This window comes from Sus scrofa, chromosome 4 (assembly GCF_000003025.6).
Source record: "Sus scrofa isolate TJ Tabasco breed Duroc chromosome 4, Sscrofa11.1, whole genome shotgun sequence".
Classification (NCBI taxonomy): domain Eukaryota; kingdom Metazoa; phylum Chordata; class Mammalia; order Artiodactyla; family Suidae; genus Sus; species Sus scrofa.
Window position 1 is genome coordinate 51,824,304 of NC_010446.5, and position 19,208 is coordinate 51,843,511.

The 19,208-nt window shown below is 36.2% G+C and overlaps 1 protein-coding gene across 18 annotated transcripts in view; it reads right to left on the minus strand.

Annotated features, from left to right (window-relative positions):
- Window positions 1-19,208, minus strand: part of RALYL (RALY RNA binding protein-like) — a 774,288-nt gene that overhangs the window by 38,932 nt on the left and 716,148 nt on the right. For 17 of the 18 annotated variants that reach the window (XM_021090630.1, XM_021090620.1, XM_021090626.1 and 14 more), the window contains one exon: window positions 5,067-5,239. The exons of the other annotated variant lie outside the window; for it this stretch is intronic. In XM_021090630.1, coding sequence (XP_020946289.1) covers window positions 5,067-5,239 — 173 coding nt within the window. The remainder of the gene's footprint in view (window positions 1-5,066; window positions 5,240-19,208) is intronic. 18 annotated transcript variants of the gene reach the window in all.

Consider the following 19,208-nt stretch of genomic DNA (forward strand, 5'->3'; position numbering starts at 1 on the left):
GTTCCTACAGTATGCACTAAAAACCTAATAATACAATGAGATGCTGCTATGTAGCATGGGGAGCTATCTCTAGTCACTTGTGATGGAACATGATGGAGGATAAGGTGAGAAAAAGAATGTATATATATGTATAACTGGGTCACTTTGCTGTACCCAGAAATTGACAGAGCATTGTAAATCAACTATAATAGAAAAAATAAAAATCTTAAAAAATGCCAAAAAGCACTAATTATATTGTATCATTGCTGACTCTGTCATCATATCTGCCCTTCAGAAAGAAAAGATTTGTGTTTTTACTTTCCTTTTTTGGGAACAGAGGATAATTTGTTTCGTGTAGTCTGGAAAAGAGAAAACAGGAGACACCAGAACAGGACGTATTTTTTTGGCCAATCACTGACAGGAACTTCCAAGTCTCCATTTAGACCACAAGGACTGAGTGTTACTCATCTTCACTCATCGTTTTCCAAGTTTTAGAAGCAAAATGAGATACTAGAGATAGCATTCTTAATTCCCTTTAGCTGAGCCCCAAGGCAGGACTTGACGAAGAAAACCTGAGCAACTCCTTGTAGAAATAGTTCTCATCAGCTATGTTTTGTGTGTTTAGAGCATAAACTAAACACTGGTTTGGATTTCTTCCCTTGGCTGCATGCTCAATCCTTGCTTTTTCAGACATGGTATTTCTGGAACATAGACTCACTCAGAAGAAAGAAAGATCAAACAGAATGGATTTTAGAAGTTTCTGATCTAACTTTACTATTTTGCAGATAAGAAAGTTGAGACTCAGAGATGAATCAACAGAATTGGATAGTGACAGATCTGGGACTAAAATAGGCCATGCTATCTCTTTAGTGACAGCTGACTTTTCATAACTGTCTTACTCTTATTTCTATCTGATATTTGGAGTGATTCATGCACATGTAGATGAACTATCTTGCATCTGAGCATCTCAGTTCCTTGAATTCTTCGTATGCAATGACTTTTATTCTTTTTTTTTCTTTTATCTTTTTTTTAGGGGCCGCACCTGTGGCATATGGAGGTTCCCAGGCTTCGTGTTTAATTGGATCCGTTGCTGCCGACCTACACCAGAGCCACAGCAGTGCGGGATCCGAGCCACGTCTGCAACCTACACCACAGCTCACGGCAATGCCGGATCCTTAATCCACTGAGCGAGGCCAGGGATCAAACCTACAACCTCATGGTTCCTAGTCGGATTTGTTTCTGCTGTGCCATAATGGGAACTCCTGACTTTTCTTCTGATCCCACTTCCCTCCCCTCTTCCCATGGATTTTCTAATCACCTGTCACACCTCTGAAATAGCTCAATATCTCAATATTTGAGTATAACCATCACTTTTCTCTTAGTCACTTCATTTTCCTTCCTCTGGTCCTTAATGGCATAAGAAATGTTATTCCTTTTTTTTTTTTTTTCTTTAAACCTCTGTTTTCTCCTCAGCCCCATTCTGTGTTTCCTTCCTTCCCTGGTCAGGTACAATTTCATGTTTATCTAGCTAGCCACTCTTTTTACTAATGTCCTCAACACTATTTATTATTTCTGCTTATTATTTTTCTTTGCACTTATCTGACAAAAATCCAACTCTGAACCTGTTGCCTTTCTCCATGCTTCCACCAGGGATGTAAAAATCTGATGGAGAACATCCCACAGCTGGACTGATTAATGCTTTCATAACACTGGTTCTCAAAGAGAACCCTAGACTGGCAGCATCAGCATGACTCTGGAACTTGTAAATGTGAATTCTCAGACTCACTTAGCATACTGAATCAGAAACTTGGAACGAGACACACCAATCTGTGTTTGAACAAGTTCTGCAGATAATTCTGATACACCTTAGAGTTTGCAAAATGCTACTCTTTAATTCTTGGTCTCTAATCTCAACTGGCTATTAATACTAACTGTCAATCTTTATATATTTTCCAAATTAGTGATCTCCTATATTTTCCATACAAGCTTCTTCAAATCTTCTCCATTTTCCTTAAATATGATAACACCTGTCACTTCTTACTCTCTAGAGATTATCACCCTCTGACTTAGAGTTTGTGCTTGAATTTCTGCAAGCACCTGGCACCAAATCAGTTCATTGCGATGAAAGAATGTCCCTTTTCATGTTGAAGGCAATATAGACAAACAGCTGTGTTCAGATTCCTTTCCTGTCATCACGAGGGACTTCTTCCCCTTTCTCCTTACCAAGTTCTCTCTATTGACATCTTTCATCCATCTACATCATAATTTAAATTCACACACACATTATTAGAGTACAGATGATTTTTAGTGCTAAGGTCATGCTGTATAGCATAGTGATCCCTCATGTTATCTTCCATCATGGTCAAGCCCAAAAGACTGGATAGAGTTCCCTGTGCTGTAGGACCTCATTGCTTATCCATTCGAAATGTAACAGTTTGCATCTACCAACCCCAAACTCCCCATCTATCCCACTACCTCCTTTCTCCCCCTTGGCAACCACAAGTCTCTTCTCTATGTCTGTGACTCTTCTTCCTTTTTGTAGATATGTTCATTTGTGCCATATTTTAGATTCCGCATGTAAATGATATCATATGGTGTTTGTCTTTGTCTGATTTACTTTGCTTAGTATGATAATCTCTAGTTGCATCCATGTTGCTGCAAATGGCATTATTTTGTTCTTTTTTTATAGCTGAGTAGTATTCCATTGTGTATATGTACCACATCTTCTTAATCCATTCAACTTCAATGGACATTTAGGTTGTTTCCATGTCTTGGCTATTGCACACACTTAGGGATTTTGATTTTAAGTGTGATAAAAATACTGGAGGGTTTTAAGCTAGAGCGTAGCATTACCTGGTAAACAGTTCAGAAAGAGTTTTTATCCTCCTTGTGTAGAGAATGGATTGCATGGGCCGAAGCAAAGAAAAAAAAATCACTTTAATTGTAGTCGTGATGTAACCAGTTTTGAGCTATAATTTGGAGGTATAATTAATGGGAGAGAGTGGAGTGATTTGGCTTTAAAACTATGTGAATGATGATGTTGTTTACCAATATGAGGAAGATGGAAAAGGAATAAGACAGCTGGGAAAAATTAGGAATGATGCTGGTAAGTTAAGTTTCCATTGTTTATTGGAGATCTATGAGGAGAAAGGCATCTAAATTCTTTGGTCTGGAATTCCAGGAAGAGATGAGGAGGAGAAATACAGAGTTAGGAATCTTTGGCTGATAGACAATATTTAAAGCTCTGGTATTTGATGAAGTCACTTTGCAAAAGTGTGTAGAGAGGGTGGCCAATAACAAAGCCCCAGGCTACTCCATTAAGCTGGGAATATGGAGGGAAAATTTATAGCACAGGTGAGAAAGAATAAGCAGCTGGTATTCCGAGAAATTCTCCTAACCAGTTTTCAGCCAAATTCTTCTGATAAGTAAACTAAAATAAGAACAGAGAGCTCAACATTGGAAATGACAATATGAAGGCTTCCAGGCAACAAGAGCAGTTGCAATGGAATGGTGACAGAAAAAGTCTGATTGGAATAGGCTGAGGAAGTTATGTGGTTGGATTACAAAGTTCTGCCTGAGGAGAAGCTGAGAAAATTGTTAGCCTTTCATTCTAGTCCCTGCTCAACAGAATCCAGAAATCAAAACAATTCTAAAAACAGATATTTAAGTCCTTCAAACTGATGTGGAATTTTACAGAAATAAGGGTGGTGAGTAAAGACTCATATCTGAAAAGTTTAAGTGAAGGCACATGCAGTTTAAACAGAACCGGAATATTAAAAATCAGTATAGACTTCCATAAATGAAACTATGAATAGAATAGGCCAAAATAATGACTGCAACCAAAAGGAATTAAGTAACAATAGGTATTAAAAAAATTGGAATCTGATATTACCTAGGATAAGCCAAGTTTAGTATGATCAGTCCATAGATAGTTAAGAGTTGGCAGGATACACACACACCCTTGCCTGCTTATCATTGTTATTAGTCAGTCCCTTTAAGATAGTATTTTTAATTCCATGCTTGATAAAATATGAGAAATAGCATACTCATCAACATATATTTACCAAGTCCCTGTGTGTTACAGGAAAGCACATCTGAAAATGATCACTATAAAGTTTTACAACACTGGGAAAGTAAAACCCATAAAGAATCATGTCTTGTTCAAATTCAAAACTCATAAAAATTGGTTATCTTTTATCTCTTAAAGGCTATACAAATAATTGAAGGTTAATTAGCAGTGTAACTGTATAGTAATGCCGCCAGTCTCCTCCAGGCAAAATTTTAAAAATTTCAGAATTATAATTATGTGGAAAAATGAAATTCAAGCACTGTTTGGTTTATAATAATTTTACTAGGATGAAAATATCTAGTCCCTTAAATGAAGAAACAAGAAAAAAATGGAGAAATAAGCCTTAATAAAGCTAGTGATGAAATGGTTTTGGTGAACTTAAAAAAGTTAAGTAAATATAACAAAATCTGATGGAAACCAGTGATAAGGTTTGCTCAGTTATCTATATATCAGTGTTCTTCTGCTTGTAGGACTGCCTAAATAAAATGCCATCCCACATTAAAAAAAATTGATTATCAAGCAACACAGACTCTGAAGATGGTGAACTGACCATCCCCCAAAGAGTCATCTTAGTGAGTAGAGTGTAGAAGGGATTTTGGCCATATAACTAATATAATTGTCATTAGCGAGTGATAATATTAAATAAGGGAGCCATGCATCTTCCAGTAAATGGCCATTTATTACCAGGATATTATATCCATGTCTAGTTCCTGTTCAATTGCACAAACATAAGATGCCTTTAATGATGAAGCATTTGGGAAAGAGAATCTTTCATTTGGTACTATAAATATACCTAATCTCAAATATATTATTCCTGTCATTCATTTATTCCTTCATGTTTTGAATTAGCAAAAATATATTGAGCACTTATTATGTGCAAAGCACTGTCCAATGTTGCCTTAAATATATGCATAAAAGAAGGAAATGAGCCCCCAAAATCTATATTTTAGAATGAATGAGTTGGTGACATGCTGGTACTATTACCAAAGGGTGTGAACACCAAGTGTTCAGTTCCTACCAGCTCATGACCCCCATCTTCATCGAAGTCCTCCTCTATCCCATCAGTCATCTCTTCTCCATCCGCATCTGGCCCTCCTTCAGCAGGCTCCTCTGTAGAGTGATCTGCATTCTCTGACACACATTCATCTTGGATCAGCTCTATACTCTCTTCCAATTGCTTCTTCTGAGCTTCTGGGGGGAAAAAGCAAATGACTACTACCTTGGGTTGCTCATGAGCCATTTGGATAAACTATGAAAAAAACAGTCTATGAAAGGGTAAATTCTATACTGCTGGGGGTGTGAGGCAGATAAAGCACTACCATGTTAAGGTTGAATTTATTCAACCTTGTAAATTATGTAAGTATATCTATGTGTATTTACATGTAAGCATATGATTTTTAAATGGAATTAGCAAAAATTGGGGCATCCAGATGGTACTTGTATATAAAGAAACAAAGATTTACATAAACAGATTGATCTTTCCAGCTAAATGCAGCCTTTTCTGATAAGGATGTTCTCTCTGAGGAGAAAAATACAGCAAAAAAGGGTTAAAAAAAAGATAAAACATAGGACTTGTTCACTCCAGGATGGAGGATGAAGAAAGCTCATTGACAAATGCAAATCTAAGTGAAAAAAACAAAAACTCACTAAGGAAAAAAATACAAAAGTAAATAGGTTGTCTGTCATCAGACAACAGGTCCTTGTGAACAATCCTTTGAAATTTTCTTCTAAATTCTGTTGGTAGACATGGTTAACTAGAATGGTTATGAATAAAATTCTCGTGTTAGAACACTCGGGTTCAACGTTGAGCTTCGTCATTTATTAGATTTGTGATGCTGAAATGATTAACTCTCCTGTGCCTCAGTTTTCTCACCCAAGCAATCAGGATAGCTGCATTTTAACTTTCAGGGAATGGAGTAGTAAACACAAGTGTTCAGCATAGTGATTTGCAACCAATAAGTGCTCAAAAATGAAGCTACATTCTATGTTAATAGACTTCTCTCTAATACCAGGGTGTGTGCATTCCAGTTACAAAAATTTGACCAAAAGGGAATTATGCTGACAACATAATAATTATTTTCCCTAGTAGTTGGTTTTCATCTTTTGTGAAAATACCAAGAAGCCTTGGGTACTGAATACATAAGATAATCTTATGTACCTCCTCTTATTCCCATGTGTACATGACTATCTCAAAAACCAGGTGATCGTCACTCATTTTGATTACTGTTATTTTATCAGATGATTATCCCATTATTTGATTTGAGTTTTAAAAGACATTACACCTTGAATGTATTTATTTATGTTTTATGGCAATTAGGATAGTTTACAGAGCCAAAATATTTTCAAATATTCATTAATAGTCTTTTTTATAATGTGAGTTAAAAGGAAAATAAGCATTGTTATATATGTTTTGACTCAGTACAAATCTTTTCAAACATAAGTAGGTTAATAAACTGATAAAATTATGTATAAATAAGCAGATATCCTCTTCTATAAATTGTTTAAAATTGTAATAACGGTTACTTTTATAAAAACTGGCATAGCTCCAAGGAGATATTGCAGGTTTAGTTCCAGACCACTGCAATAAAGTAAATATCAAAATAATGTGAGTTGCACAATTTTTTTTGTTTTCCAACAAATACAAAAGTTATGCTTACACTACACTTAGTTTATTAAATGATGCAATAGCATTATATCTAATAAAACAATGTACATAACTTAATTAAAATTACTTTATTACTAAAAATGGTAGCCATCATCTGAGCCTTCAGTGAGTCATAATCTTTTTGCTGGTTTAGTGTTTGAAATATTGGGAGAATTACCAAGATGTGATACAGAGACATGAAGTGAGAAAATGCTGTCAGAAAAATGGTGCTGACAACTCTAATGTTCTTGCATTCTTTTTTAAGAAAAAATTTGTAGCTACACTCATAGCATATGGAAGTTCCTGGGCCAGGGATTGAACCTGAGCTGCAGCTGTGACCCATGCCACACCAAATCCTTTAATTCACTGCACTGGGCCGGGGATTGTACACACACCTCCATAGCAACCTGAGCCACTGCAGCAAGATTCTTTACCCACTGCACCATTGCAGGAACTCCTGTTTTTGCATTTTAGTTCTTTAAATAATAAGGATTACATATTGAAAATAAATCAGAAGTATAGTGTTGTGCCCTGACCTTGCCTCAGAGGATAGAAATCTAGTTCTAGCTTAGTGACCAGTACAATTAAACTCACTTGACTGAGTCTGTTTTGGCTACTTGGCCAGGTTATTTAAACATGTTAAGCCAATCTTTTCTCACTTACAAAAAAGCTTTTAAAATAACATGGATATTATGAGGGTTAACAAATTTATATTTAGGAAATGTTTTGCAAGCAATGAAGAACTGCATAAATGTGCATTGTTACATGCAAAAGGGTATGTACGCTCTTCATCTTGACTGTGTCAAGGAGCAACAACAACACCAATAACACAGATCCCCAAACAAGAGGCCTGATAAGGTCAGAGAATATCATTGAAAAACTTGTGAGGCTGAGGCTGTTTCAGAGGAACAGAAGAGCTGGTAGATCCAACCAAGGCTAAACATAATTACTAAAGGCACTAAAAAATTCACAACTTAGGCACTTTCTCTTCACATTAACTTTATATAGAGACACAGATTATATATTTTTGATGTTTTTCTATCAACTTATTAGCTTCAGTTTTCTTCATATAACAGCATAACTAATGTAGTGACGATGTAAATTCTGCTTTAAAGCTATACTTTTAATCTTCATATGCATATCTGAGTGTTCTAAGGGACGCAAAAGGCATACATTCCTCCCTTTCTCTGATGACCACAAGACTCTTAGCACAGAAAGTCCTACAAAGACTACAAAGTGGTTATTGTAAAATTCAACCAAGATTTTCCCCAAATCTAGAAAATATCCAAATTGAATAGGGGAATAATGAGTTAAAGGGAAAAAAAGGTTTATAGAGAAGATGACCCAAGTAGCTGGATTAAAAGGAAGGCACATGAGGCAAGAGATACAACCAAGGACACTTTGAATTTAATTGTTACTGAAAATTGATAGGTTTTAATTATCTCATCTCCTTTCACATATCTTTGCTTTCTACAGTTCTAGACCTTTAGCTGAGGCTCACCAACCTACACACCTATGACCAGCACTAATGTGATGACAATAGAGTTACCATATGATACAGCAATCCCACTCCTGGGCATACATCCAGAAATGACAAAAACTCTAATTTGAAAAGATACATGCACCCCAAACACAATAGCAGCACTATCTACAATTGCCAAGACATGGAATTAACTTAAGTGTCCATTAACACATGAATGGATAAAGAAGATGTGGTATATATACTCAGTGTAATATTGTTAGCCATAAAAAGGAATGAAATAATCCCATTTGCAGCAACATAAATGGACCTAGAGATTATCATACTAGGTGAAGTAAGTCAGACAGAGAAAGACAAATATTATACAATATCACATGTATGGAATCTAAAAAAATAGTACCAATGGGAGTTCCCATCATGGCACCGCAGAAATGAATCTGACCAGGAACCATGACGTTGTGAGTTTTATCCCTGGCCTTGCTCAGTAGGTTAAGGATCTGGCGTTGCCATGAGCTGTGGTGTAGGTCACAGATGCAGCTCAGATCTGATGTTGCTGTGGCTGTGGTGGAGGCCAGCAGCTCTAGCTCCAGCTGGACCCCTAGCCTGGGAATCACCATATGCCTCAAGTGTGGCCCTGAAAAGCGCAAAATTTAAAAAAAAAGTACAAATGAACTTACAAAACAGAAACAGACGCACAAATGTATATCAACTATATTTTAATTAACAAAACAAGCTGTGATGGGCGGACTAGTTTGAGCACTTAAAAGTTTGGAAAACTCTGACATTAACACCTTATGCTCCACCATGTTGCCTCTATGTTGCTGATCCTTTGAACCTCTCAATGGATTTGATTACTCTGGATTGTCTTCTATTTTTTTCTTCTTATTCTTCTTCTTCTTTTTTTTTTTTTTTTTTTTTGCCATTTCTTGGGCTGCTCCAGTGGCATATGGAGGTTCGCAGGCTAGGGGTCGAATCGGAGCTGCAGTCACCAGCCTACACCAGAGCCACAGCAATGCGGGATCCAAGCCGCGTCTGCAACCTACACCACAGCTCACAGCAACGCCAGATCCTTAACCCACTGAACAAGGCCAGGGATCAAACCTGAAACCTCATGGTTCCTAGTCGGATTTGTTAACCACTGAGTCGCAATGGGAACTCCCCATTTTTTTCTTCTAAGAGAGGTTTTGTTCTTATCACCTGATGCCTTCACTTCTAGCCACTCTGTGTCACCACAATAATCAGATGCCCTGGCTCTTCAGTCCTGGTATTGGTATTTTAGAAAGAGAAAAGAATGGAGGTTTGGGATTGGAAAACTACCATTCTTAAAAAAAAATGTTTCGAATCTTACAACTTTTCCTAAAGCAAAACTTTCTCAATTTTAAGTCCTTGTCTTTATTCTTTTGTCATAACACATATATGGACTTTTGCTTAAAATTCATATTATATGGGAAATTCATTTGGTCTGGCATATCTATCTCTTCTCTAATGATTTCAGAAATATCTGTTCTCTGAGAACCATCACTTTTTGATGTTGAAAGTAATATTCTTTCTTTTTCTTTAGAATATTTCTGGCCAAAAAGTGTAGTGGATTTTCAGACACTCAGTGTAGGACCAGACTTTGGGGTTGTGTAGCCCTCATCTGGCTCTGTGTATTAATCTGTTTCAGTTATCTTTGGAATCCAAGTTGACTTTCCTGATCTTCTTAGCTAAATACAACCCCTCCTCCTTGATCAACCAAAACCTGGCTCAAATAGTTCTATTGTTGTTTTCTTTTCTCATAAGCATTTAAGCTTCCTTGAAACTTGAGCCTCAACAGGTCATTGCCATACTCTAAGGTGAAAATAAAGATAATAAAGATCTTTTTCAAAGTGAAAAGTACAAGTCAGTTATCCAGAAATATTTTGTTGTGCTCTATAGCCCTAATGAATGCCTTATACCTAGAAGAGATAAGGTAAGAAAAGACATAGGATTTGAGATCCATACTTTTGTTAATTAAAGGTTCTATTACCTGTCATTTTCTTTTCTAAAGGATGAGCATAAAAATAACATTTTTCAGAAGGCTGCAGTGTGCTCAAATGAGGATGAAGAGGTGAATATGTTTTTTTAAACTATAAAGACCACACAAACATGATATCATAAGAGGCTCAAAATAGTGCTTGAGTTGAATCTATATTGATTACTTGATTGCCCTAAATTGTCCATGTCACAATAATTCATTACCACTGATCATTAAGAACCATATATTATGAATACAATCTGGCTTTGACATGCTCTTTTAATTTTCTCTCTCTCTTTTTTTAAACTAATATACAACATACCTGTCATTCCTCTGGTTACCTATTTTATTTTTATTTATTTATTTATTTATTTTTGTCTTTTTTTTTGCCATTTCTTTGGGCTGCTCCCACGGCATATGGAGGTTCCCAGGCTAGGGGTCGAATTGGAGCTATAGCCCCTGGCCTACACCAGAGCCACAGCAACTCGGGATCCGAGCCGCGTCTGCAACCTACACCACAGCTCACGGCAACGCCGGATCGTTAACCCACTGAGCAAGGCCAGGGACCGAACCTGCAACCTCATGGTTCCTTGTCGCATTCGTTAACCTCTGCACCACGACAAGAACTCCCTGGTTACCTATTTTAAAGGCAGTTGTGCATTAATATAGTTTGTTGCCAAAAACTGTTATAAGAGCCTCATTCATCCATTCATTAATTTGAAAGCTAAATCATGAAAGGCATTATGTAGGTTGAGAAAAAAAAGCTTTAACTACAACTGCAACTGATTCATAGGAGTTTAAAAAAAAATACAATCAATCTGTGCTTTAGTATTGTGTTCATCATAGATTCTTGTCATTACCTCAATGGGAAATGTTATAATCACTAAACAGTTATAGGTTCCATGAAAAAGTCACACATGTCTAACAAACACATCTTGTTTGTTAAACTGTTAGTTCACAGTTTAACAAGCAGTTTTGATCCAGTTATTGTTTGGTTGAAATAGAAACAATGTAACTTATTATACTTTTATGAATAATTATATAATTTTACTTCTACTAGAAGTTAATAATATTTTTTAGCTTATTCTTAACTTCATAACAGTCTCTTTATATACACAATTTTTTCTCTGTTTATCAGTTTCTTTTTTTTCTTGGCCACCCAGTGGCACATGGAATTCCTGGACCAGGGATCAGATCTGAGTCAGGGCTATAACTCAAGATCTGGCAACAATACCAAATCCTTTAATCCACTGTGCCAGTGTGGGGATCAAACATGCATCCTGACACTGGATAGACACCACCAATCCCACTATGCCACAGTGGGAACTCAGATTTTTACTTTTTATTGTGAGTGTCTTTGTGTATGTGCATGTGCACATGCCATGTGGGCAGGCATGCTGTCTCTACAACTAAAACTTCTTTGGAGCAGGAATTCATTATTCATTTTTCTATCCCTAAAAATACATTCTATGACACCATCATCATCCTAATTCCAAAACCAGACAAAGATACCACCAAAAAAGAAAACTATAGGCCAATATCTCTGATGACTATAGACACAAAAATTTAGCCAACCAAATCCAACAATATATAAAAAAGATCAGACAAAACGACCAGGTGGGATTAATCGCAGGTGCACAGGGATGGTTCAACATAGGCAAATCAATCAACGTCATACACCACATTAACAAACAAAAAGTCAAAAACCTTATGATCAGCTCAACAGATGCAGAAAAATCATGTGACAAAGTCCAACATCCATTTATGATAAAGCTCTCACCAAGGTGGGTATAGAGGGAATATTACTTAACATAATCAAAGCAATTTATGACAAATCCACAGCAAATATAATACTCAATGGAGAAAAGCTTAAAGCCTTCCCACTAAAATCTGGAACAAGACAGGGATGCCCACTCTCACCACTGCTATTCAACATAGTATTGGAAGACCTAGCCACAACAATCAGAAAAACAAAAGAAATAAAAGGCACCCAAATAGGAAGAGAAGAGGTAAAACTGTCACTGTATGCACATGACATGATAATATACATAGAAAACCCTAAGGAATCAACCCAAAAATTATTTGAACTGATCAACAAATTCAGTAAAGTAGCAGGATAGAAGGTTAACATTCAGAAATCAGTCACATTTCTATATACTAACAATGAAATATTAGAAAAGGAATACAAAAATACAGTACCTTTTAAAGTTGCATCCCCCAAAAATCAAATACCTTGGAATACACCTGACCAAGGAGGTAAAGGACTTATATGCCAAGAACTATAAAACATTAATCAAGGAAGTTAAAGAAGATACAAAGAAATGGAAAGATATTCTATGCTCCTGGGTTAGAAAAATTAATATTGTAAAAATGGCCATGCTACCCAAAGCAATCTAAGATTCAATGCAATCTCTGTCAAATTACCCATGACATTTTTCACAGAACTAGAACAAACAATCCAAAAATTTATACGGAACCACAAAAGACCAAGAATCACCAATGCAATCCTGAGGAACAAAAACCAAGCAGGAGGCATAACTCTCTCAGACTTCAGGCACTATTACGAAGCCATAGTCATCAAGACAGTGCAGTACTGGTACCAAAACAGACATACAGACCAATGGAACAGAATAGAGAACCCTGAAATAAACCCAGACACCTATGGTCAATTAATCTTTGACAAACGAGGCCCCAGAATATACAATGGGACAAAGTCTTTTCAGCAAGTACTGCTGGGAAACCCGGACAGCTGCATTAAAATCAATGAAACTAGAACACACCCTCATACCATGCACAAAAATAAACTCAAAATGGCTGAAAGACTTAAATAGAAGACAAGACACCTTCAAACTCCTGGAAGAGAACATAGGCAAAACAGTCACTGACATCAACCTTATGAATATTTTCTCAGGTCAGTCTCCCAAAGCATCAGAAATAAAAACAAAAATAAACCAATGGGACCTAATCAAACTGACAAGCTTTTGCACAGCAAAGGAAACCAAGAAGAAACCAAAAAGACAATTTACAGAATGGGAGAAAATAGTTTCAAATGATGCAACTGACAAGGGCTTAATCTCTAGAATGTACAAGCAATTTATACAACCCAACAGCAAAAAAGCCAACAACCCAATGGAAAAATGAGCAAAGGACCTGAATAGGCATTTCTCCAAGGAAGATATACAGATGGCCAACAAGCACATGAAAAAATGCTCTTAACATCCCTGATTATTAGAGAAATGCAAATCAAAACTACCATGAAATACCACCTCACACCAGTAAGAATGGCCATCACCAATAAGTCCACACATAACAATTGCTGGAGGGGGTGTGGAGAAAGGGGAACTCTCCTGCACTGTTGGTAGGAGTGTAAGCTGGTATAGCCACTGTAGAGAACAGTATGGAGGTACCTTAGAAATCTATACATAGAACTACCATATGACCCAGAAATCCTACTCTTTGACATATATCCGGACAAAACCTTCCTCAAATTCTTTTCAGAGTCAAAGCAATTTTTGAATTTGGCATCAGGGTAGCAAAAATATAAATCCAAAGCGAAGATAAAAGAAACCTCCTTGCTACATTCTACACAACATCTCCAGACGACTAAGCAAAGTCAATTGTGGGATTTGAGAGTTACTGAGATGGAATTTTTACTGACAAGACTTCAGAAGAAAAATAACAATGAAACCTTCAAGGGCTTGCAGGAAGGGGGGCTGCCTTTGGACACTGGCATCTTTTGGAGTCTTGTTGACTTTTCAAGTCAGAGTGAGTGGTGACTACAGTATATTTTTGTGAACAAATTCATTTTAGATTTTTTTTTTAAGAATATATCAGGAGCTAAAATGCTAGCAGCTTGTACCTAAAAGATATCTCTAATGTTACATAAATTATGAATTTCAACAGAGAAAATAAGGTTTATTGTGGCTGCAAGTTAGTGAGTGCTCATAAAATGCTGACTTTGTGACATTCGTTACCTTAACGCCTTGAAACATCCTGAAGGGCAGGCTTATTTATCATTTTCCAGAGGGAGAAATTAAGGCATACATAATGTTCAGTAAGGTGCCTGAAGTTACTAAGTACAAGAGGTGGAATTCCCACCTAAGGTTTTCTGACTCCATAGTCTGGGCTGTTTCCTAAAATATCTTGAGAAAAAAAGGCCCAATTTGACACACCAGGAGAATCTCTTCATGCACCAGACAATTTAAAATTCAAGAATGAAGAAGTCTCTTTAGTTAGGGGCACATGCTTGAATTAAGCAACGGATAACAAAGGAAAAGAAGTGCAAGTGAAGGGTATTTCCATTTAAGGAAAAGGCCGCAGCCTGTAAAAAGCCCTGAAATGAAAGAATCTGATATTAAATTTCAATCCTCATATTCAAATACTTTTGCTGTACATCTCATCTCTATTTCAACATGTACACATGGTTTAGAAAACAAGTTAGAATTGTTAGGATTTATGTTCAAAGCATTTTTATTAAATTCAGTTTGCTGTAGAGCTATTATCATTAATATAACTCTGAAAATTGGTTGAGTTGGCAATTAAATTTTTTGACATGCTGGCTTAATCGCTAGCTAATTGCTAGCTGAATTGTACTTAGCAGATGGCTGGAAAGAATGTTGATATAAAAACAGTCACGTTACTCATCAGAGCCAGCTAGCATCATGAAACCATTGTTTTTGCACAGCAGTATAAACTGCATTTTTTTTAAAAAAACTCTACATTACAACACCTGTGCATAATATAAATTTAACTCAATGATTCCAGTAAATGCCATTTAGAAAGATGCACTTATTAAGGCTAGTATTACTAACAACAACATCAATGAGCACTAGGAAAGCTATATAAGAGGAATGCTGTGAAATGAAAATATCAGTTATGTAAGTACGTACCTGGTGAAAATGACCTCAAATTTGTTCACAAGAAGTTTCCTATATAGTTGAGGTGAACATAGATTCAATTCAAACCATTAAAAAAATTTACCAACCTGTTTATTTAAATCTCATCGTAATTTTAAGGGATAGATATTATTTCACCCATTTTATAAATTTTATAAAGATCTTTCCAAATTTCATGAAGCTGGTAGGTTTTGGGACTAGGTCATGATGTTGAACTTAGTTCTGTTTGATTCCCAAATCTGGGGCCATGGATGTTTTAGTAGCTTAAATCTATTTGCCCCAAGGAAGATGAATTAGGGAGGAAAAAGCTAAAAGTGGAGAGACCAGCTAGAAATTCTTTAAAAAATAAAGTGGTGGTAGTTCCCGTCATGGCTTAGTGGTTAATGAATCCAACTAGGAACTATGAGGTTTTGGGTTCGATTCCTGGCCTTGCTCAGTGGGTTAGGGATCCAGCATTGCCATGAGCTGTGGTATAGGTCATGGACACGGCTCAGATCCCGTGTTGCTGAGACTCTGGCATAGGCCGGCGGCTATAGCTCTGATTAGACCCCTAGCCTGGGAAACTCCATATGCCACGGGTAAGGCCCTAGAAAAGACAAAAAGACAAAAAAAAATTTTTTAAATAAATAAATAAATAAGTAAAAAATAAGGTGGGTGCAACTGAAGCAAGTGAGAGGGCTTTAGGATTGGCCTTGGGAAAATGGGGCCAGTGGATGAAGTAAAAGATGCCATAGGTCAGATTTTGCAACACTGACTACAGTAGGAATAGACGATGATGCTGAGGTTGGTAATATGATTGACAAGATTTATATAATAATGATGTGACAGAGGCTGTGCGGAGAGAAGAGTAAATTTAGATGAGAAAGAGTTCAATTTTGAAAGACTGTGATTGTTCCCCAAAAGGCCTTAATGTTCCCCTTGGCTTGACTGAACTTTAGACAGACTTCATTCTTATTATGGGCCCTGACATCCTTTTTCTTATAGCATTTATTTTAGAAAACTTACAATTGTAAATTCTTTCTATGCTTTTTTTTTTTCTTTTTGGCCACACCCACGGCATATGGAGGTTCCTAGGCTAGGGGTCCAATTGGAGCTGTAGCCGTTGGCCTACACCACAGCCACAGCAATGCCAGATCTGAGCCACATCTGTGACCTACACCACAGCTCATGGCAACGCTGTATCCTTAACCCACTGAGTGAGGCCAGGAATTGAACCTGTGTCCTCATGGATACTAGTCAGATTCCTTTCTGCTGAGCCTGGAGGGGAACTCCTCTATGCTCTTTTGAGTTGTCCATCTTTTACAACCCACATGTGTCTTCTCAAGACCTGGAGACCCTTCCTTTGAAACAATCATCAGAAAAAATAGGACTCTTGTCTCCTAGTAGGAGCCTAATTTCCATAGAGTCAATCAGCAGACACAGATGGCCTCATCATATTGATCAAACTCCCTGCTAATATCTTCCAATCTTTTTCTATCAACTCACTCCAGCATTTAAAAACTCTCCTACCTTTTGGTTTGGTAGAGTTGAGTTCACTTCCCATCCTCTATTCCAAAAGTCTTGACCTTTATTACAGTAGTCTTGAGTGAAGTCTTGCCTTTTTTTTTTTTTAACAAGTGTACAGTGACACTTATCTGAAGGAAGCCACAGGAAGTTCTCCAGGAGGCAGTTAGGAAATTTTTGATCCATTTGCTAAAGACAAGTCAATCTCTTTTTTTCCCTTTTAATTGATCCTCTTTAAAACATTTAACCTTTTTAGTTATGGTATTTGTCTTTCTCTCTGATGGCACAAATGAACTTTTCAGTTTTGATTATATTTTTTTTTCCTGAAAATAATTTTTTTTGATGATCCTTCTCCTCTTTCTTTCTCAAACCCTGGTTTCAGTTTTCATACAACAATTTTCATACCCTTCCTATTTTCCATCTGTATTTTCTTTTATATTATCTGAGAGAGTGTCCCCAATTTTGTCTTTCAGTCCTGTGTTATTTACTTATGCTATCAAATGTTAATTTCAAAAAGTTCTTTAATCTGCCCTTGGAATATTGAGTTTTAGTCTTGTGTTCTTATTTAATGGATGCAATATCTTCTTTTTCTCTCTGAGGGTATTAATTGGTGTTCTTTTTTTAAATTTTGAAGTTGTATTATTTCTGCACAATCTCTTTCCTCCAATTTCTTACACCTCTACTCTTCTTTTTTGGTATTTGCTTTTTAAGTTAAATATTTTCTACCTTTTGGTGATCCTTGACTGTTCACATGAACAATGGGGTATGAAATATTGATGGGTAGCCTCAGGTATAAAAGGATATTGCTTCCGCAGGGCAAACTGGTTGACTGTTTCCTTGGGTGGCACCCATGCCAACATCTTTATGGTCATTTTATATCATAGTGTAAACCACACATAGACTGTGCTCTTCATATGTGGCAATTTATATGTGGCTCTTTTAGAAAAATTATCTATGAATGAGGCACAATTATAGGCTAAACTGATATGTGTTATTTGTTCTTTTCAGTACTCTATAGTCACCACATCCTAAAGTAGTGTTATTTGAATGATTTTAATAGGAAAAAAAAAATAGAAGCAGGGTAGATTCATACAATCATAATTTAAAAGCTGAAATATATGGTTTGATGCCATAATCCCTTCCTCTAGTTTACATTTGAGAGGCTTGAGACCTAGAAAAGGTAAATGACTTGCAAGTTGTGCCCAGGGCATATAGCACATGGTGCTGGAAAAGTATTAGAAAAGGAAGGGAAAACATGACCTTGCTCTGAGGAAGTTTACAACCTCAAAGGGAGAGATAGGATACTGTGCAGACATCTCCTAGCAGCAATTTAAGGTACAGAAATTCCAAAATGATGTCATTATACCTCATTACAATTGCTTCTGATAGCTTAGGAATTACCTCAAAGAGAAAAGCAAAAAAGTGATCCTATGAAACTTGAACTCATGACAAGGTCTATGGTGTGTGGCTTTATCTACCTTTTGTGTATAACCCTCCATCTCCTTCCTGCCACTGTTCTAGGCTGGAAACTTTCATCAACAAATGACTAAGACTAAATTGGGAGTAAGAGATATATAAAAAGATATATAAAAGAACAACAGTGAAGAATAAATGTTAACTACTGAATAATTAGCTTACAACCAAATGAATATTAAAATGGGTGTGCCCTTAAATTGAATAAGGAGGTATTGAGCATTTAAAAAGATTTTAATATATTTCTCTCCACTTTCCATAATATAGTATTGACTCCATACAACCCTGATTTCTTTTCATAAAAAATAAAAAATGATCATCTTATCTCCATAACTATGAATACTATGCAGGAGACAATTACTAAGAGAATTAAATTACAAATTAAATAACTCCATTTTCTTCCTGACATGATAAAGTGAGAAAGACATAAATATCAAAGGACTAAACCTATCATTTTAAAAAATAACAGTCTCATGACTGCGAATGTTTGAACATGTGTGAAAAATAAGGTGACAGCCTTTCATGAAAAGAAAATGCAAGCTTTGAATTTTAGTGTTACGTTTATAGATGATCTTCTAAGGAGATATGTGGAAGGTATTATTCATTGCAGGAAACTGGAAGTTATAATATGATGGAATAAGGATCACATTTTTCTCTTTGAGGTGATTTATATTTAAATGAGTTCTCCTTAATCCTTTAAACTGAAGTGCAAATTGGTTATCAAAGTCCTTTGCTGTAAGGGTTGTTTTACATAATAACGAATTTCACAGAAGTTCCTCAAAGGGAAATATTGATTTAGGCAACCTCACAAGACATTTCAGTTCCAGCAACACTTTAGATTAGTTCCATAGACAGCATATAAAAAAACTTTCTAAAAATCTAAATTTCTCTATTAAGAAGCAGAACAGTATATCTTTTATCCATAGAAAATACAACAGAAATATTTGAGAAAAATGATTCTATTTTATCTGATATTCATTTATCATTAGCTTAATAAAAGTTACTGGGAATCTACCATGTACTAACAAATGTGGCTTATACTTTTTAAAAATGGCAACGTGAAAGCAGTAGGAAATACTCCTTTGCCTACATGTGTTTATGTTGTTAACACCAAATAGCTTCAACTATTGACCTTGTACTCTGTGTTAAGGGTTCCTGTGTTACCTATA